We start from the raw sequence: 21,622 nt of genomic DNA, 5'->3' as shown, positions 1-21,622 counted from the left end.
AGTGAATAGTGGTGAGAAGTTTTGTCAGTTGATGTTGATGCATATTCAGTCAGTGTTCCTCATCTGGAAAGCTTGTTTAGTTTGTATAATGTAACTTGTGTAATGGCATTCATAAACCCTTGTACGATTGTGGCTTGTGCAATTCACATGTGCAGCTGACAGGCTGAGAGACAACTCTCATTTGCATAATTTCTCATGATGCATTTCTGAGAGTTTAAGTTCCAAAATACAAATTATACTTTTTGTTGATATTTGTAATGTGTTTGTTCAGAACACAGTGGTTTATGGTGTCTGATGTTGGTAATTATCATTTTTGTGCTGGTTTATTGTTACATAATTTCTTCAGTCCAGCTGTATATCCAAGGTCCGTGTAAAAATGCGTCTTTGTTATATTACATTCAAATGCAGAGTAGGTGCGTACTTATTGGTGTAGTATTTACAATTGGAAAAAAAGTGGTGTGGTGGAATTTAGATTGGAGAGCAGATCAGTAATGGGAGTCCCATACATGATAAATGACTTACGTCAATTTTGGGCCCGGATATCGATATTGGATTGGACTGGTCCCATCTCTTGTTTGGCTAGCAGATACATAGCACAAACTGATAATTTGTAAATTGAGCAAACGTTGTGCTCGAAAATGCTTTACAAGGACAGGATATTTTCTATTGTTACAATATAGCAGGTGAGGTAAACCCCAAAATATTGAAGAAACCATAAAAAAGACCAGGGCTGTTATTGTTACCTAGCTAACGTTAGCTTAACTCAGTGTTTCCACAGGTCACATTTATCTGTGGTAATTAGCGTTTAACACAACTCTGCTGTGAAGAAGGGGGGGGGGGGGGGGGGGCACTCAAAGAATCAGAACTGCAAAGCGCTAAGAACTAAAACCAATAAGCAGAACCGGAATCAGAATCGTTAAAATCCAAACGATTCCCAACCCTAGCGAGGTGGTGGGATTTGAAAAGACAAAAAGAGAGGCAAGTTGTGCGGCTAGACTCAGGATTAGTAAGTGAAGTTAAGACAAAGACCTACAACATCCATGCACGAGAACAAAACAATATCAGAGAGAGGGCAACAAAACATGGCGGGAAAACAGGAAAAAGAAAACATATGTTGGTATTGCTTGGGTTCAAGAGTCAAGAGTTTGCATAACTGAAGCCTTCCTATTTTATGGCACAGATGTCCGGTGGACAAAATGGTTGTTGTTGTTATCATTATTTACAAAATGAGTTTGGCAAACCAACGATCAGATGCCTTAAAGCCATGTTGACTCTATAACTCCTATAGAGCTGACCCCAGCGGCTTGATTGAATTATAAAATAAAAATTCCATTTTTCAATTTGTTCTTTTTTTTGAATCGGTATTGTACAAAAGCTATAGAGAATGAACAGTTCAATCACAGAATCTGTTTGACTTGCAACTCTTCTCCCTCTCAGGGTCCATTCCTCAGTATGTCTGGTCCTCTGGCCTCTGTGTGAGTCTGTCTGCGAGGAGAGACATTTGGCAAATTACTGTGTGTGTGTGTGTGTGTGTGTGCGTGCTAGAGAGGTGAGTGATGGCGCTGTGTGTGTGTGTGCGTGTGTGTGTTTGTGTGGTGAGTATATGTAGGCTGATTGCTGTGTGTAGTTGGTGTGTGAGTAGCTCCCAGAGAGTCTGTTTCTGCATAGTGATCCAGCAGACACTCACAAAGAATGGAGGGATAACGCCCAAAGGAATCAGCCAATCAGAAGCAGCGATCCCAGTTATGGGCCATCCCTGATAGGCCCGTTTAGAGTCTAGCTCCTCCTGTGGGATCTCCTCGCTGCAAATGTAGATTCAGTCAGTTAAAACGAAAGATGATCATTCTAATCCCGATGACGAGCGTGCGTGTGAATGTGCGTGTGCGTGTGTGTGTGTGTGTGTGTGTGGAGGCACTGCTTGATTCAGTCCCTCCTTGGCAGCACAGTCTCTGGGCCAGACACAGGAGGCAGAGGGAGGAGTGTGAGAGCGAAGACAGAGAGGAGAGAGGAGGAGGGAGGCAAGGAGGGAGGAAGGAAGGAGTAGCAGGTTATGTCTGTAAGGCTGGGTGTGTGTCGCCACAGGAGAGAAGAGAAGAGAGGAGAGGAGAAGACAGCGCAGTGGAGGGAGAACTGGATCCGTCTCGGTGATTGATATCCTTTCCTGCTTGGAGTGGAGGACCGAGAGGGCTCGCTCCTCTCAGGAGGAGAGCAGACTGCAGAGAGGAGGAGGAGGAGGAGGAGCACAGGAGGAGGAGGAGGACTGAGGGAGCGTGGAGGCTCCTCCTGGGAGGTTGTTAGCCGGAGGAGAAGAAGAAGGGCTTGGCCGGGCAGGGAGATGTGCCAAACATACACTCACACACACACACGCACACGCACACACACACACACACACACACACACACACACACACACACACACACACACACACAGGGTGAGGGTTCTCCTCCTGTTCTCTCAGTGCTGGTCAGGTCTGTCTTCCTGTGTCTCTTTATTTCTTCCCTTTGTTGATCTGGGCGTAGAGAGGGTCCTTCCCCTTCTGTGCACAAGAGAGAGAAAAACATCAGAAATTTCAAACAGCCTTAACATTTCTCTGTTAAAACCTGGTTTGACGTGCATGACCATCATTTGTTTAACCTAGAGCTTTTCAATGTGGAAGGCGGTCCTCCCAAGGGAGCCTCCTCACAGTTTCAGGGGAGGCTCAGTGAATGGTAATGAAGAAATATTACATCAGTTATCAAAAGGAAAACACATAGAAAAACCTGAATGTATGTGATTTAGTTAAAGAAGTAGTTCAGAGATACTAATAATATTACCATTTTCCCAATCTGAAACTAATAACCCTTTTCCATACACACGTGTTGGCTTGGCTTGACTCAGCACATAAGCAAGGATTTGCTGCTCAATTACAACAGGGCTACTCGCTTTTGCCCCACTTTGGAGATAGTCTATCTCAGGCATGACTTGGCACAGCTAGGTGGGTTTAAAAGTGGTAATGGAAAAGCAGATCAGCGAGGCATGGTTTGACTCAGCATGGCCAAAAGTGCCAATGGAAAAGCCCCATAATGAACGCCAGAATCTCAGACTTTGAAAACCCCTGGCTTAATGCAAATTTCTGTCATTTGTTTTATTTACACTTATCACCTTTCTTTTAGTAAAGTGAGTTGACGATCACGAGGGCCTCCCCAACAACCTGGTACTATTTAGTAAGTTTGGTTTTCAGTTTAACTTTCTATTTTGTGTTTTATTTTCTAGTTTTATATCTGTACTTTACTTTTACTTGTACTGTACTTTTTTTTACTCTTAAATAATGTTGGATTTGTACGGTCTGACCTCAACAGTTCACCTCAGTGTTGCATAATTAAAAGGGAGGACCCGAGTTTCTGATTCATTCTGTCAACCGACAGAATTACAAGTATCACCAACCTGCAAGCCCTGACAAGTTATGATCAGATACGCAGAAAGATTACTTAGTTCCTGTGCCTCAAGTGGCCACCAGGTGGCAGTAGTACACTGCGCCTAATCACATCTCTCAGCTTATTCAGAGCCCTCACTGAAAAATCCACCCCTCGCTCTGGAAACCTTTTTATACGTGTGTGTGTGTGTGTGTGTGTGTGTGAGTTATTGTTTCAGAGTGTGTCATTGCGCACGCCCATGCATATTCTCTAACTCTCCAGGCTCCCTCCAGGACCAGTATGAATCAGAGGTATAAACTAGCGCCTTGAAAGACCAGTTATGAGTCATCATGTCTGTATTTCTCTCCAACTGAGCTGGAAGACAACAGCGGATGATGGAACACCCTGCAGTCAGAGCTCCAAGCCTGGTGCAGTCACTCACAATGGGCCCGTTATTATCGTACACATAATTACAGCCAGCCACTCAATCTGCCATGCAGACAACTTGATTGGAGACCACTGACTGGCCTATTATATTCTGGAAGACTTCTCTCACTCTCACTGCACAGAGGAATAGAGTTGGGGGTCTACCAGCAACTCCCACGCGTGGATTCCTAAGGTATCCAGTGTTCAGAGAATCTGATGAAACCTGAGGACGTGAGCAGACTGGAGTGACAGAAATTTCTGCTGATGTGAGAAAAAGTATGAGATTCTCTCAAAATGAATGATGCCACGGCTTAGCATTCCTCATCAGATACAAGAGATTCTGCTGCCACTGAGAGCTACCTTTCAGTTAAATTATACGACGTGAAGTGAAATTTACAGGCGACGCGCCGGCAGAAACGATGGCAGAGACACATCTACGTGAGAAATGTCTAACGTGAGCCTAAAGTCCTCTTCCTCAGTATAGAGTCAAGAGGAAGAGGTGAGGGTCTGGAGGAAAACTGAAGAACTGTCAGTCTTCCTGAGCTGACACATTTAAACACACACACACTTCACGTTTGTGGCTTTTACTCTTTTTATATATTTTATGGACAAAGTAATTAATTGATTAAAGGTGCAGTAAGTGATTTTGGAGAAACAGTTGATTGTTGAGTCTCATTTCCAGGATGTGGAATACTGAAGCTGTGACTGTTATTTGATGACCTGGGAATGAGACTCAATCCTTGACATATATAAAGATGGACAACATAAGAGCCTGACCTGAAACATTCTGATTGCCCCTTGGTGGGCGGGGGCTACAGAGATAATAAACCCTGCCCCTCTATGTTAGGACATCCTCAAAGCCAAATAAATTTTCCTAAAAGATGGTTTCTGCTATTTCACGTAGTTCTTATCACACTGATGTATGTTCATGTGTTCATTTTTCTGATCAGTTTGGATTATATCATGATTGACAGCTGAGCCCTGCTCGTGATTGAGTCACCAGCTGTATTTACAGGAACTCAATACCGTGGCTCAAACCCTGATCACTACTGTGCAGACTCTGCCTCTAAATTACGTCACCAGTGCAAGAAGGCAGCGCTCATATCCGGGATTTTTTGACAATTAACTCTTTGCGGACAGTGATTGGCCAAAGTCTCCTGTCACAGGCTAGAATTTCTAAAGCCCGAAAGCTAAGAGGAGGAGCAGAGGTCTAGTTTTCTTAGACAGCTTGAATTACAATATGGCAAATGGTTAGTATTGAGGGCTGCCTTCCACAGCTTTAATTTAGAAAATAAGATTAGTAGATTTATTAATAATGAAAATAATGACCATTTGCAACCCACTTAAAGTTGTGTGTTGTGATACTGGTGACAATTTTGTGTTCAAATTTACACAAACAAAGCAAGATCTGATTCATGTTGGATCTGGGATACAGTTGTATCTGGATGAAAAAAGTTTCAAAAAAGCTGCTCCACGCTCAAAATCAAACACTGAGTGTTGCATCATCTGTATAGGCTTTCATCTGAACAGAAAACTGGAGTTAGGTTTGGAGGGATGCCTCAGCAGTGGCTTTGGGCTCAGGGATACAGAGCTATAACTGTAGGGCTGGCCAAGGCCAGACAGTCAGCAGAAAGTAGCTGCCAGCAGCCCTGAGAGGTGACAAAGAGGCTGAGACAAGCAGTGACAGCGAGCACACACTGCTCAGCCCTGCACCAGAGCCACAGCCCGGCAGTGTCACCCTGCATCATCTAACCAGCGCTGCCAACCGAGGCCGCCTCAGCTCCGTAAACCGCAGGCTGAGAGCGAGAACGATGGAGGGGAGGGCCTGGGTGGGGATATGAGTGATGTGCTGGCGTAGTACCAGCCTGAAGGCCAAAATATCTGGCCTGGCTGGTACACGTGTGGACATTTATGTGCATGTGTGTGTGTGTGTGTGTGTGTGTGTGTGTGTGAGTGAGTGGTACGCCCTGGGCAGGGGGCAGCAGTGTGAGATTGCTCGGTGAACCATGGAAGCAGGCCATTTCACGGCTGAGACTCGGGAGTGCTCGCTGGACATGATGAGATCACCCCAGAAAAAAACACTTACGCTCCCCCAGCCTGAACACATGTCTGTCGGAGCCACACAGTGGGAGGGGGCGACGGGACAGGCGGTTCTGGCCAGCAGCAAACACGAGCTCACATATTTTTTGGCTCCAATATGAGCACAGGTGGTGACAGTATCGATCACAGGTGCGCCCGTCTGGGGAATAACTGGGCCTATTGCACAGGTGTGTGTGTTTGGGGACATGTCTAAAGTCGAGGTGATTGAGCAAGTAAACACCATATGGGAGCAGCCTCATTGGACCAGGACCAAAGCAGTCCACCTACTACAGAGGAAAAACTCGCCGCTTCTGGCCACAACACAGCCAGTTTGCAGCCAGATTCACCACTCGGCACTCTACAATCCGTTCTTCCACTTAAGGCTTCATCCACCTGCTGCCCTGCAGCTTCCAGACCGTCTGAATACGAGGACGGCGGCCAACAGGGGGGAAGAGGATGCTCCTCCGCCCCTCCTCCTCTCCTGGAGTGGGGAAGGACTTGAAGGCTTCTTGGGTTTTAATTAATGCCAATTATGTCGGGGCAGTCATTAATCTTGGCACCCCAGTATTAGCTGATGAAAACAAAACCATTACATTTTTCCCTGTGCGAGTGCCAGCAGCTATCATTAAGGAGCCACAGCCGGGAATTGTGTGGGTGAGGACGCTGGGCGGGGAGGCAGGGATCAAAATGGCTCTCTTCTTTGGTGTGTGTGTGTGTGTGTGTGTGTGTGTGTGTGTGTGTGTGTGTGTGTGTTTGTGTCCCTCTGTCTCCTTGTGTAGGCAAACCACATTTTGACATGTCTCCAAAAGAAATTAGTTTGAAAGTTTTCCAGCAGGATCAAACACATCAGCACTTCCCTGAGTTCTGAGTCGCTGCTTGTCTTTATTACTTAGATCCTCTTACAATAATGCACATATTATATGAGTTACATTACATCATGTAACATACATAATGCATTGAAATGACAGCACGCATCATTTTTAAATTAAGCTAAACATCCAAGATCAGCATATTGCGCGCAACACTGACAAATCCCACACGACGTTCTGTTCACTGAAGTGCACACTTTCTGATTGGCTGTCACACACTGTTGGCTTTCACAGTGAGATGGGTGCTATTTAGGGAACCGGGCGTGATTTTGGTACACGTCACAAGGACAGGACACAATGAGGGCACGGAGCACTATGGCCAAAGTGATCATGCGTGATGAACTTGTTACACATTTCAAAAACTCAAACACATGACGCCACTTCATAATATAAAATGTGGATATTATACTCACAAAACTCCAGGTGAGACTACGACAAAAATTATCGACACACAAAACAGTACAGGCATTAAACGACATGACCCCATACGAACTGCAACAGAAACTCTTTCAAGCGTTCTAGTCTCAGAAACTTGTCATTTACATCAAAAGTCTGAAGAAATTCAAGTGGGGGAAAGTATTGAAAAATACTCGTATTGGTGATGTCATTTGTTAAAAACCTTGTAGGTCTGTTTACTTGCAATATGTTTGTAATGAAGCTTTTATTATTTCATATTCCAGGTGTTTAAAAAAACTTTGATGTGTCAATTTGGCAGGCACAAATATTTTGAAAATAATATAAAAATGCTATTTTTTCTATTTAGATAAATTTGTTTTAAATTTACATTATATATATGGATTATATGGATTAGTGCCAATTTGTTTGCCAATTTTAGTTGCTTTGTACACAAGTAGCCTATATTAATAATATACTGTAAGTACCAGCACAAGTACCAGGTCATACTGTGCCTACAGATCGTGGTGAATCAGAAAAGAGTCTTGGTGATCATGTAAATTAAGTTTTTAAACTGAAAAAATATGGCGCTACCATAAAACACCTGCTTTTCCAATGGAGTTTGGTACAGCAGTAGCAAACCTGTAAAATAAAATGTCTTAACGATGCAAAAAATGGCAGGCCCTGTAGTTTTACATCATCCACTGTGATGGAGGACGACTGAAAGGACGCCGGTTTGTTTTTTTGTCATTTTTTCTCTCATTTTTTAATAGGATCATATTCAGGTGATTTTCAAAAATTCCCCTCATATGATTCCTCAAGACTTTTTTTCTGTCATTCAGAACATGAAGACAAAATCTGTTGATTTTGTTTATGTTGCTATTTCTGCAATGCAAAATGCCTAGACTAAAATGAAACAAGCAAATACTCACACATGCACAGTCACACACATGACAAACACTCAGTCAGTCAAACACATGCCTTCATATGAGCATGCGTGGCAGCAGGCGAAGGAGAAACAAGGAAAAACAGTGAAAATGAGGCCAAAGATTCAACCGCAGAGGGAAAGGATGGAAAAAAGATGCAGCATACGGAGGGATCAGATGGATTGACTGATGTAAGTGGGAGGTAGAAGGGCAGGGAGGTGAAGGAGGAGGAGGAGAGGCATCGATACCTACCCTGCCCTGCTGCTATCTAGCTCCCAGCCTCTGGACTGGCCTGGTCTGGGCTGGGCTCTGCTGTCTCACTGGGGCAGGGCGACCCAGAACCACACGCCTAAAGAGGGGAAGAAGGGAAGGGAAGGAAGAGAAAAGTGTGGAGAGAAAAGTTGATGGAGGAGGAAAAGAGAAGGAAGCCAGTGAAGAATAAAAGATCGCTCTTTATTTTTTTTATAGCACACTGATAAGACAGAATACGCTGTACTTTACATTAAATTAGAGAAAAATAGAAATATCTTCTTTATTTGACAGTAGACCCTTATCAGACTTTCTTAGAGGGTAATTAGGGACACATTTCACTAGTTTACAGTACAGGTCTGTTGTAATGTGCCCCTAATTACCATCTATTAAAATTTAATGAGAGTCTAACAGTGGGAAATAATACACTTTAGTTTACAGTACAGTTCTGCTGTAATGTGTCCCTAATTACCCTCTAATAAAGTCTCATAAGAGTCTGATATTGTCTAATAAAATATGTTACATCTAGTTTTTGTCTGATTTCATAGTAAAAAGCACAGCTTGTTTTGTCTCATTAGTGTGCTGTAAAATAAAGTGCCACAGAATAAATCTGAAAGACGGACTGCAGGATCTGTAAAGACTACAAGAGTAAAGAAGAGGTAAAAGGTGTCAGTACTCTGAAGGAGAAATAAGGACACTCAGAGTGAGAAACCACAGCCCACACAGGCGCCCCCTCTCAAAAACACATCTGCAAATACACACAAACATACTCACACATACACAAGCACTCATTTACAGTTGTCTATTATGAAAGCCTCCATGGAGTTCGTTCTATTGATCCGCTGCTTTTTCCTTAAAACACTTCCGCTTTTTACACCTTGCCCCGCGGGGAGCGGGGAGGCTGTTTTTCTGCCTTCGCTCCATCTTTCCCGTCCTTTCTTTTCTTTTGTAACCTTTTTGCCGCACTCACTCACTCGGCGCCGCCACCAATGCACATTTCTCTGGGTTGTGTAAAGCTTCTGTGTGTTATTCAGGCCTGGTGACATTTTCAGCAGTGTGAAAGTCCTCTATTTTTTTTCAATAATAGCCGGATTGGAGGCATAAAACTAATGTTTCACGCCTGGAGAGTGGAGAGCAAAAAAAGAGAAGAAAGAGGCAAGCATGAAAGAATCACAAAAAAGAGAGGGAGACGGAAAGAAAAATGGCAGGGAAAGTACCAGAAAAGTCTTGTTACTTGGAAGGTCACTCATTCTACAAGGACTTTGGTCAAAGGCAAAGGGAATTTCTCTCTTTATCTTCCCATCTTTCCTTAATTTCTCTCACTTTCTGTCTTATATCAAGGTGCTGCTGGTAAAATAAATATTAATTGCCCCTGGAAGAAGAATTGGGGCATTATTCCTCCTCTATCTCAGCAGAGATGAGACTGTCCATATAGAAGTAGTGATGTATGGACGCTACCTGGCTGGTATTAATAACAGCTTAATGATGTCCCTGACAATTCCTCCAGCTAATTTAACGCTGTGTTGACCAAGCACACACACACTGAACCACATACTTATGCAGGCACGCAACTGCTCATGTTCACGCAGCAACACACACACTTCATGTGCACATTCACACACACGGTGATACAAACACAAACAGACACTCACACTAAGGGACACAACAGCATCGGCCCCCTAATCAGCCAGAGTGATTACCTGGCCCGCCAACATCGCTACAAAGGCTATTTATCAGCAGATCTCAACACGCTGCGCAGGTTATAGCAGCATAAGGAGTGAGTTATTAAAGGCACACATACTTGACTTCTTCCACAAACCACTTCCACCGTCCTCACACACACACACTTACAGCATCCTCCTCTCCACTGCGACTAGGGCTGCCCTCTGCTTCACCAAACGAGTCGTCTGTGGGGGGGTCTGTGGCGTCGGTGGGGGGGTCACTGACATGGGAGGCTGAGGACTTGGAGGGAGAGCTCTGCCTGGGAGCTGGGGTGGGTGCTGCGGGGCAGGACAAGATGAGTCAGACACAGCTGCAGACAGAAAGGGCTACAGAAAAAGCATGTTATTTTGAATAAAGACGAACATTAATAGACGGAGCTCTTACGTGAGTTGGTGGACGGTGTTGTGGAGGTGACTGGTGTCAGGTTCATTTGAGAAATGTCAAAGTCGTCACAGTCGTCCGTGTCCTGGGCAGTGCCCACACGGCTGAAGTAAGTGCTGAATGCCTCTGAGGTTCCTGCTAAGCTGGGCTGTTCACCCTTTTTTGACGGCATGGCCGGAGGCTTTGCCAGCTGAAAATCCTGAAGGAAGAGATAAACATTAATCAGATAGGCCGACATTAAGACTGGGCACAGTTACTTGAATACTTTGACTTTAATGGGAGAAGCCGTTGGTACAAATTCAACAAAGATCACAATGTGGCTTCTTGACTTGTTCTCAAGATGTTTCTTCTACCTTCTTGAACTTGTTTCATTCTTTTATTCTTACAGCTTTTTGGACTCAGACCAATACAGTCGATGGAACAAACTCCACAGAGGCTAGTTTGGTCTCAACCAAATTCCAGCTGTACCAAGTCTTTCTTCTTTGAGATTTGGAAGCAAACAAAACAGCCACATTAAGGTGCAAACTAAGGCTGTACAATAAATCACAATATTACTGCAAAGTTGCAATTTTTTGATTAAAAAGAAAAAAGGTGCGTTAAAAACAGCTTCATTTCGAGGTACTGTAGCGCTGCAGAGACGCACTGACCTACATATCTTGTACCTCAGTTTATTGTTTGGTACGAACCCCAACAAATGTCACATCATCATGATTTTAACAATTTTTTCAGTGACAATTAAAATTGTGTTGCAAAATGATCATTTTCCCCTAGTCGGGAATCATATCACAATCACAATATCTAGTGTGCAATGATCTATTTTTTTTTTTTTTACCATATCTTGCCGCCCTAGTGCCAGCCACGTTCGTAATGTCCCCAGTTCATGACCGTTAAGAACTTCCGTTGCATGTTGTTCTTCATCTCTCTCCTTTATTCCTTCTCACGTTTCTACTGTCAGCTCTCTAATAAAGGTTAATAACGCTGTCACAGTAAAGAGTTGGAAAATAGGTCCTAAGAATACTGGAGTACAAGAACTAAGGCGACAAAGTTTTATTTAGCGACTAATATTTTGATGCCAGATGTGTCTTCATCAAACAGAACAGACTCACATTGTCTCCAATAATCTCCCCTAATGTCCCCTAAATTACAATAAATTACTCATATCAAAAAAAATATATAGATATCTAGAATACCACTACTGTAGTTTTGAATTCCTCATGCAAAAACTAGAAGAGTGGGCATCATGTAGTAAAGCACTATATTAACTGTTGGTAAAAAGGGAAATTTTTAAGAGATGTTTGACATCCAACAGTCTTCATTAAGATGGAGCGACCCTTGTCAGTTGGCTGAAGAGTATTTAGTCACTTTTTTCATCCAAGGGCATATAATACCCCTCCAAAAAAAAAAAAAAAACCCAGAAAAATAATGATGACAGGCTGAACACAGTTCTTGGATTGTCTGGTTAATGGTAACTAATTTGCAGTTTTGCTACAAATTTAATCTTTTGCATCACAACCACAAAAAGACAAGGTGAAAAGTTTGCAGTAATTATCATAATTCTGGTCTCATTAGAATTCTTTATTCATGAGCTCCCACCTTGAACATCTCCTTGCCCATCTTCCTCGCCCTCTCCCCGTGCTGCGGACTCGACGACGCTGAAGGGGAGGGAGCTGAGGCGCTGGCTCCAGCACCTGAATGGCTTTCGCCGGCTGGAGTCACAGTCGTGACGGGGGTGAGAGTCTGGAACATGGCGGCGGGCAGCGTGCCCACAGGTTGGGCAGGGAGGTAGGCTGTGGGGGGGAAGGCTCCGGCTGCCATGGCTGCCCACTGCTGCTGCGTGGCAGGGAAGATGTTGGCCTGGCCCCAGATGAGAGGCTGGCCGCCCGGTAGCACCTGGGCTACCGGACCAAGAGGAGACTGGACCCCGAAGGCCAGCGGCGTCTGGGCGGCAAACGCCTGCTGGGACCAGTGGCCGGGGGGTACCGCTCCCATCGTCACATAACCTGGTGATGAGGTTAAGAAAAGACATACAGAACATGTAGATATTCTCAAAATCTTAAAGGAACAGTTCACCCCAAAATCTAAAATAGATATTTTTCCTCTTATCTATTGTGCCGTTTATCTGTCTAGATTGTTGCTGTTGATGTGAGTTGCAGAGTTTTGGAGATATCACTCAGGGTGATGTGTACTTTTTCTGCATTCTGCTTTTGTTTACATTTTGCACAATGACACAACTTTTTTGAAATTAGGTGGCAGAAAGAAAATAGTTCTGTTAATGTTAGTGCAGAAATAAAGTAGTTCCAGTAGATTCTAAGGCAATTATTTTTTCATGGGGAAGCACATGAGAAATTGATCAGGCTTCTGTGGGCCAGACATAAATGATATAAGGTCCTATAACGGCCAAATCTCTAATAATGAAACGGTCAGAAGTTTTCTACTGTTGGCCACCGTTTCTGAAGTGCCATGTTGAATTATGGGCTAATATTTTGTTGACAACATCCAAAACCTGATGTTTTACAGTATACCATGCATGCCGCTTACAGGCTGCAACAATAGTAGCAGCAAGTGTAGGGGAAGAACAGCATAAGCAACATGGATGTACAGCATTAAGTGAATAAAGTTACATTTTAATATATCAGATGCAATTCATTATCACCAATGAAAACAGCACTGGCCCCTTTCAAAATAAAGGTCTGAAAATGTTTAATGGTAAGCGAAATGCTAATTTTTGGTATTTCCACGATGGCCTTGTTGGCCACATGAAACCCTCAGTGAGCCACATTTGCCCCCCAGCTGCATTTTGCCCAGGTCTGATCTAGATGGATTAATAGCAATACAGGTAAGAAGAAAAATATGTGTTGGAGCGAGCTGTCCCTTTAACTGTAAGGCAAAAATAAATAAATAAATAAGATAGAAGAGGAACTGATTAAAATACCCAGAGTGCATATGCTCATCACTGCTTCTTTTCTACTACACACAAACACACACAGATAATAACCCATGCATCACCAGAGAGTGCTGCCCTACTTCTGCCTGCAGATAATGTGGTGTCTCTTAATGGTCATGGTGAACTCTCATAATTACCTCCAGAATGAGGCAGAGTCATTATGAAAAGGCAGAGCTCAACACACACTCATTAAAATCACTCAAACTCATCAGTAGAAGCTTATTCTATTACACACTGGCTGGTCTCCCGTCTCTGGTCTCCAGTCGTTACCTACAGCAGAGAGAGCTGACATTTAACCCCGGCCGCCCTGCCACGCTGACATATGCACGAAGACGGCGAGAAGGAGAGGAGGCGCACAGAGTTGAGAAGAAGGAGAAAACTATAAAGTATACACCGACGTCTAATTCACAGCAGCCCCGTGCATACAGAGGAGTCTGGGCTACAATCATCTCAGCATGTTTTATTACTTTCCTCTGACCGCCACAGCAGCCTGAGCCACAGGTAAATCAGCAGCATCTGAGGCGGCAAGCTAATGATGCATTTCATATTCAACACACAACCAATACCACCTTTTCTCCTCTTTCCCCTCCCCTCATCTACATTTCAATTCTATTCTGTCCCTCTCTATTTATCTCAGCCCCCACCTTCTTCTTCTCTCCTCTGCCCTCTGCCTCCGAATCTTCTGACTCTCCCCTTCATCTCCCATCTTGACTCTCTTCGTCTCTCCCCGCTGTGTTTGTTTCCCCTCCGCTTGTAGCCGTGGTGTATTTAAGCAGAAAATGAACAAGGTCCTACCTGAGGGCACAGACGCGGGATTGAATGGAGCAAACAGTTCCGTGGGAGGCTGCAGGCCCTGCGAGGGGTCGAGGGTGTTGGCTGGAGAGGCGGGGGTCTGGTGCAGGTTGCGGATGGAGGAAAAAACAAGACAAAAATACATCAGTAGGAATATAGTTGGGATTTTATCAGGGTGACATGGTCGTACAACCAGCACTGCTCCCAGTGGACCACACAAACCAAACTAAGTGACTCATGTATTAATGTAAATCAAAGTGCAATAACAACATTTCACTTAGGGAAATCTGAATTTGTACCATACTGTGCAATATTTCTACTCAGATGCATTATTATCTCAAACCAAACTGTGCAATATCTACATTTCAACTTTGTCCTCGTGTTAACTCAACCTTCTTGTTTATATCATGTTCATGTCTTGTTTATACCTTGTTTATATCTTGATGACTCATTTCTCCTTGTCTATTTTGTTCATATTTTCCTCTGTTCATATTCCTTATATACTTATTTATTATTTACTGTGATGCTTCCTTCTATTCGCTCTCCCCTTGCTGCTGTAACACTGGTGACTTCCCTGTTTTTGGACTAAAAAGGGTTAGCTTATCTTATCAATAATCTAAATATTTTTAGGCTAGACTATATATTTCGATATACACATTTTCTCTAAAATAACATACCATAAATTCTCAAATAGTGAAAACATATGGTGATCTGCAGTATGCAGTATAAATCTGTTAAAATGAGCTCAACCTTTAACATTTACAGCAGTAAAATGCAGCATAAGCATTAATGCTGATTGATATTAATCTAGAAACATACGTAGCTGTAAAACACTGAGAGGGACCATTTTACAGCACACTGACTACATGAAGTAAAATTTGTTCAAAGACGCACATACTTTTACCTCAGTAAGGTTTGGTAGGGCTGGACAAAACCAAATATCACAATATTTTTGACCAAATATCTTGATAGATATTTAGCTATCTTACATTACAGATATAATGACTAAGTGGGTAATGGCAAATATTGCTGTAGGACAGCTAGAACAGTCTGTACTGTACTGCAGCCTTTAAAGCCAAGAAAAGACAACACTTAAGCCATATCATGATGTAACAATATGCAAAATCTAAGATGACATCAGTCTCATATCATGATATCAATATAATATTGACATATTTCCCAGTCCTAGACATAAATCACAAACTGAGTATGTATGACAGCTACTCACCGATGGAGAAGTGATGTCAGGAGGCGTGGACATGTCTCCAAAAATCTCTAATTGGTTGATATTCTGGGGAGAACAGAGAATAGACACTTGCAGTCAGGTACGATAACAATACCATTGCACAATATACATTATCTGGGTCAGTTTACATTCCAGTGCAACATGCATCACACACTGCATGCAACACGACACAAGCTCGGCACATCTGTGGTACCTACCTGAACACTGTGGCAGCGACACGGACGAGGTAACAGAGGGGTGAGGAGAGATGGGATAATGAGATGAAATGATTATGATGACATACCTACCAAGAGTTATCACATTCTTTGTCATCAGCTCCAAATGTACAACACTGTTCGAGAGCACTGGATGTATACTGCAAGCCTTCAAAGTTTGGGTTTAAAGGGATAGTTCGTATTACTTAAAGTGGGGTTGCATGAGTTACTTATTTGTAGTCAGTGTATTTGCTAGAGTAGATGGCCCCCCAGTTTGGAGAAGCAGAGAGGGGCACCAAGCACAGGAGCTATGCCTTGTACTGCTGTGGACAGGGTCAGCAACAAAAGGCATTTTAGCTATTTAAAAAAGGCCCACCTAAAAAAATCTATATCAGTTTAAGTGTATGTGATGTTTAGAATATAGTCAGTGGTCTCCCACTGCTTTAATCTTATTGTCTTATTGTGTGACTTCAGTGACTCTGAAACACAAAGCCACACAATAAGACAAACAAACTAACAGATGGAGGCAGTGGTAGACCAGCAACTTCTGTGTTTTGAAAGGTAAAATGATGGATTTCACCTATGGATTTTGACTGGGTGGTTTCCCATCAGAAATGGCAGCAAAATTAAGAAGTGAAAATATTCTAAATACAGTGTAGACTTAAACTGATATTGTTTTCTTTGGCTAAAATACCCTTCTTTGCTGACCCTGTCCACAGTAGTATATTGCTTAGCTTCCATGCTGTTGCTCCTCTCTGCTTTACCTGACTGGGAGTGTGCAGACCACCATCTACAGTTGGTGAAACATTGATTATTGATATTGAATACTTCATACAACCCAACTTCAAATAATCCAAACTATCCCTTTAATTATCTTTGTATGGTTTCTTTTTTAATTTCATATATTTATAATGAAACCTGAAGGTCTCCTCTGTAGATCAAAAAAGCCTTATCTGATCTTATAAAGATGTTTTCCAGCAGCTGGTCTGAAAGCAGACTACCACACGCCCTGCATCATTACCGTGCCAGTGTCTTCCTCTGGACCAATCATTAATGCTCCCCTGTTGTAGAGGATGTGTGGTGTGCCTCAGAGGGAATAGCTATCAAACACAGCAGCCTTTCTATTTGATCTGAATTTGTTCTGTATCACTCTGTTTCCTTTCACAGTCTCCCCATGATCCTTCTCTTTAGTACTGTATCTCCCCTTTTTTTGCACATTAATAATATCTTTAGGCCAGTGGCAAGTAAAGGAAACTATTTTTAGTCATAAAGGAATTTAAGCTTTGAATACATGGTCAGAGATTAGCATAAATCATGGATGCGGATAATTTCTTTTGAGATAATGAATGTTCTTAGAATATCTTCCGTCTTGTAGGTCACAGAGAACACAAAGTTCTTTTTACATCTATCAGAAAATGGATCTGTGGGCATGGTGTGTTTTTTACAGTTATGAGTGTGTATGGAAAGGGTATGTTTTTTAAAGAGAGGAGGGGGATAGGAGGCTGTAATATGGACTATTGTTGCTGCAGAGTCTATCACAGCAGATAAAAATCAATTCAACAAGATGATAAGCTCGATATCCAAGATACGCAAAATGGTGCCTCCACAAGGACTGATAACAGGGTGTCCGTGGGATTAAATTCACAGAACACAGTTTAAGAAACACTTGTCTTAAACCAAAACACAATAAATTCCTATAGCTGTTAGTGAGTGTTGTAGCACTGAGTTTTCTGAGTCAATACCACAGAGCTAATGTTCTTCAAACAGAAACCACCGGCACAGGAGAAATGTCACCAGAGCGAGTGTTCAAACAGCACAAGACGTTGGACGTTTATAGACTTTCTGTCCACTTTTAGTTCGGTCACTGGACTCAATATTCTTTACGTGCGTGGTAGCAGGGCGGCGGGGTCAGGTTGCTGTGATTTTCGGAGTGTTATGAATGCTTTATTAATGTGCTCTGAGCAGGTTGACTCCATGAGTGCGTGGCTGCGGGCGAGATGACGGCCACTGTCTGCTGACCCCTTCTGATCCCCATCGGTTCTCTGACAGACACTCTGACCTTTACGTCCACTCCGCCCTGAAAGGACCTCCACTCTGAGCTACCGGGGTGCTTTTCTCTCGAATATACCGCTCGTTCTCCCTTTTTCACACACAAACACATGCAGGTGTGAACGCACGGGTGCACCCATACATACGCTACTCGAGTCTACTTCTGCCTCAGACTGGTTACTATGCAACAGCAAGGTTGCATGTTTTATTCATAAATGACAGGGGTCAAGAGTTGGGGTGACTTACGACTAGAGGAGAACAAAAGTGTTGCGGTACTGAGGAGGACGGCAGATCATATGAGGGTATGCCTGAAGAAGCAGTTCACAAGGGCTGAAAATAACCTTTAGGACAGTATGTCTGCTGCTCACAAATACTACGAACCGTCCCTGCTTTTGTCTGAAATACAGACAGTAGAATAAGCATATCATATCATACTGTCCATGATAACACTAGTATTAATTTTTACATGAAAAAAAGTGTTGTCATAAATATCATTATCACAAATTTCCTTGAAATATCATGATATATCATGTTTTTTTGCAAACAGAGCATGTGCAGTACTGACAAGAGCATGGAGCTGGTGAGTGTCATACCACCACGACTTGTGTAGTGTTTTGTATGGTCCTTTCAGCAGGAAATAATGGCGGTCTGCCAGGTCGTAATTTCCTTATATTATGACAAAACAGTGTGCCAATATACATATATTTCTGAATTTTGAGTCTTGATCCACATTTAATCAGTGCTGCCCTGTTGTACAGTTTAATCTGAGTTTCTGGAGGCTCCAGTGAAAACCGGAAACACATAGTTTGCCTGGTCATGATCTTTCTCATATTACAGCTAAATAGTACACTGAAATATATTTGTGATATAGGAAATTAGTAATATTGATCCATATTTGATCAGTACTGTCTAGTTTTATGGTTTGATCTGAGTTTTGTGACCCCTGTGTTTTGCACTGGACAGACTCACTGAGAATGACAGTCACACAGACTTGAAACTAGAACTTGTTTACTGAGGTCATACATCAAGTAAGAAGTAGGCTGACTTTCTCATAGGGCTCCATACAATTGGACTTCTTTTTTGCTGGTTGCAAAGACATCCCCTGCAAGTTTAAGGCACTCCTGCACTTTTCAGACCCTGAAGCTCTGACCACTTATTCTACTGCCCGTGCTTTGTGGTATGTATGTATAGCAGCTTACCTGAGTCACCATGCTGAGGTCTAAGTCTATCAGATCAGCCACTGCCAGCTGCTGCTGCTGCTGCTGCTGCTGCTGCTGCTGCTGTTCAGCTTTTTCTTGTTGGATGGGCTGAGTATGATAATGATGAGGTTCATGATGATGATGGTGGTGGTGGGGGGTTTTTTGAGGTCCATTCTGCAATCACAACCCGAGTGTTAGATGGCGGGTGGGATGAAAATGTGCTTCCACACAAACATATAAGCTTCATACACTCAGAGAGAAGGTAAGACAGAAGGGAGTGAGGTGAAATGAGGTTTACTGAAGAGGGAAATATGATGGTCTGCAGGTGTTAACATGTCACAAAACTCACTTTCATACGCACACACACACACACACTCACAGACACAAGGTTCATCTTGCCAGATTTAAAAAGGTTTAAAGATCATCCCTACCTTTAGTCTAAACTACAGCACTGAGCTGGGGTTGAAACCCTCTTTGTGTTTTTGTAAAGCCTGCTCCCTTGTGTCAGGAACCACAGTGTGAGACAGGCCGACAAGCAGGCAGACACAGCAAGAGAGGCTGGATTATCTAACACAATGTATGTGAGAGCAACAGCGGGGAGTATGTTACAAGAGAAAACCTTCCTGCTAGTTTGAGCATCACCAATAGCTGGGTCTTCATCAAAGTGAATTACAATTGGATCATCCCATTCTTGTAAATGCAATATTTTTTCCAAAGAATTTCTTCAAACTTGAGGCAAATGACCACTCGAACTCAAGTTTTTGGTGGTCAGAGTTCAAGGTCCCTGTAACCTCATGTTGACCGCATTCTCATGAATGCAATATCTCAGGAACTCTAGGAGGGAATTTCTTCAAATTTGGTACAAACTCAAGACTTGAGGTCCCCAGGAAAGGTTCCCAAGAAAGAAATAAAGCCAAAAATGAATCTGTCCTACTAACAATGTGTCGTCTGTAGCCAACAGCTCATAAACTATGCAAAAAACACATTTAAGAGCCATTCTGATGTGTCTACATGTATTTTGCAACCACCGCTGAAAAATCCGACTGTTCAAACAACGTCCAATACTTGTTTCCAGCTTCAGCAGAATGATGCTGGGTTCAGCCAGACCTTTCGCCAGCCCCTGGCACTGAATCATGACGTGCAGATTGGCCTGGCGAAGCAAGAGTAGCTGGTCCACTACAGTACTGCTGAGTGTATGCTTTTCTTTCGATGAAAGCATGAAGGATGGCCATCATTAGCTGATACCGATGAACAATAACAGTTTGCCCAATACTAATCAGTTCTGGAAATACTGTTCATTTTTCTACTGGGTGCTTTCTCCCCCTGAAATTCTGAACTCCAATGGTTAACTGAAACCCAACTGGTGAAATGTGCCTAAACTTTTTAATTTACCTGATTGAAATGTACGATTACCCTGACTATCAAGTACGGTCTGCTGCTGCCCATTCCCCTGCCTGTCTTCCCTCACTCTCTCTCTGTCCATCTCCCCCTCTCTTGCCCTGCCAATTATCCCTCTGTGCCCATTATACACTCTCGCCATCTCTTTGCCCAGCCCTTTATCTTTATCAGTACAGCCGCCACCTATCAATTAACCATCTCCAGGGAAACAGTAATTACCTGTGCACATGTGTTCTGCATACAATTATCGCAGCCCCTTTAATTAACGCCACCTTGCTGATCCCCTACTGCCTGACTGATCACACCGGCACACGCCAAAAACACAGCTGAGCTGTCACATGAAAACACAAACATGCACAGACTCACAGCTCTGAACAAAACACAACCAGAGTATTGACTTTTTTCTCCCTTTAAGTCACTCACACACACACAGACACCAAAACCCACACAAATACTTAGGTGGTTATTTTAAACTGAAAGTTTGGGTTATTTATTGTGGGGTTGTATGAGGTACTTACAGCTTTAAATAATCTGAACTATCCCTTTTTATGCAATCTTTATTTAAACCTGGAAGCTCGGCCGATTAAGGTTTTAATTGACAGAAACGATCCACTGGTGTTTTTCATACACACACAGTAGCCAGGTAAACCTTTACAATCAAATGCAATTCTGTGCAACAGCTCTGCCATGAATTCCTCTTTTATGATGTATAAAATATTCAGTTCAGTCCAAAATGTGTAAAGTCAGTTGTATGTTTATTACTGCTCTCCTTATTTTGATACATGAGTGGGGCATAATATTAGAAAAGCCTGTGACCTGTGATGTTTAAACATACAATCAAATTAACACCTCTATGATATAATAAAAATAAAAAAAAACCCTGAACACTACAGGGAACATAAAAGCAGAATTTATGACTATGCTGGTGCATTAGATTACATTAATTTGCACAGGTATACCTAATAAAGTGGCCAATGAGTGTATATAATATGACACTCAAATATCATATATTACATAAGATATATTATACTAATCCAGTGTTTGAGCGGAGTGGATGTGCTTGGCTGGCTGGTGGTACTATGCTGTGGACTGACGTAGTGAGGGCTTCTGTTGATTGAACACACTTTCCCAGTTTTTACCGGGTCAAGGGCTCAGTGGACTCAAATGGCCTTATGAGTGTGTGTCTGTGTGTGTTTTATTGATTCGTCTCGTTTAAGAAGGTGACAAAGTAAACAACAAAAGAGATTGCTTTAGACACGAGGTCACATTTCTGCCGATGGTATCATTTCATCTGAGGCGTAGTGTGTATACACACGGCAATGATCACATCTAACACTACTGTCTGATGTCAGTCCTGCTGAGA

At 42.8% G+C, this 21,622-nt stretch overlaps 1 protein-coding gene across 9 annotated transcripts in view; it reads right to left on the bottom strand.

Annotated features, from left to right (window-relative positions):
- Positions 1 to 224: 224 nt before the first annotated feature.
- dab1a (DAB adaptor protein 1a) overlaps positions 225 to 21,622 on the bottom strand; it is a 123,834-nt gene continuing 102,436 nt past the window's right edge. For 6 of the 9 annotated variants that reach the window (XM_084722700.1, XM_084722697.1, XM_084722703.1 and 3 more), the window contains 8 exons: positions 18,862 to 19,035; positions 15,402 to 15,464; positions 14,177 to 14,273; positions 12,031 to 12,437; positions 10,441 to 10,636; positions 10,186 to 10,334; positions 8,338 to 8,434; positions 225 to 2,536 (listed from right to left, as the gene is read on the bottom strand). In XM_084722700.1, the coding sequence (XP_084578826.1) occupies positions 8,354 to 8,434; positions 10,186 to 10,334; positions 10,441 to 10,636; positions 12,031 to 12,437; positions 14,177 to 14,273; positions 15,402 to 15,464; positions 18,862 to 19,035 (1,167 nt within the window). In that variant the 3' untranslated portion in view covers positions 225 to 2,536; positions 8,338 to 8,353. The remainder of the gene's footprint in view (positions 2,537 to 8,337; positions 8,435 to 10,185; positions 10,335 to 10,440; positions 10,637 to 12,030; positions 12,438 to 14,176; positions 14,274 to 15,401; positions 15,465 to 18,861; positions 19,036 to 21,622) is intronic. The other 3 variants (XM_084722705.1, XM_084722706.1, XM_084722701.1) reach the window with 2 other exon arrangements.

The sequence above is a fragment of the Lutjanus erythropterus genome, chromosome 7, assembly GCF_056507025.1.
Source record: "Lutjanus erythropterus isolate fLutEry1 chromosome 7, fLutEry1.hap2, whole genome shotgun sequence".
In the NCBI taxonomy this organism is placed as follows: Eukaryota; Metazoa; Chordata; class Actinopteri; order Lutjaniformes; family Lutjanidae; genus Lutjanus; species Lutjanus erythropterus.
This window is presented reverse-complemented; position numbering and strand designations above follow the sequence as displayed.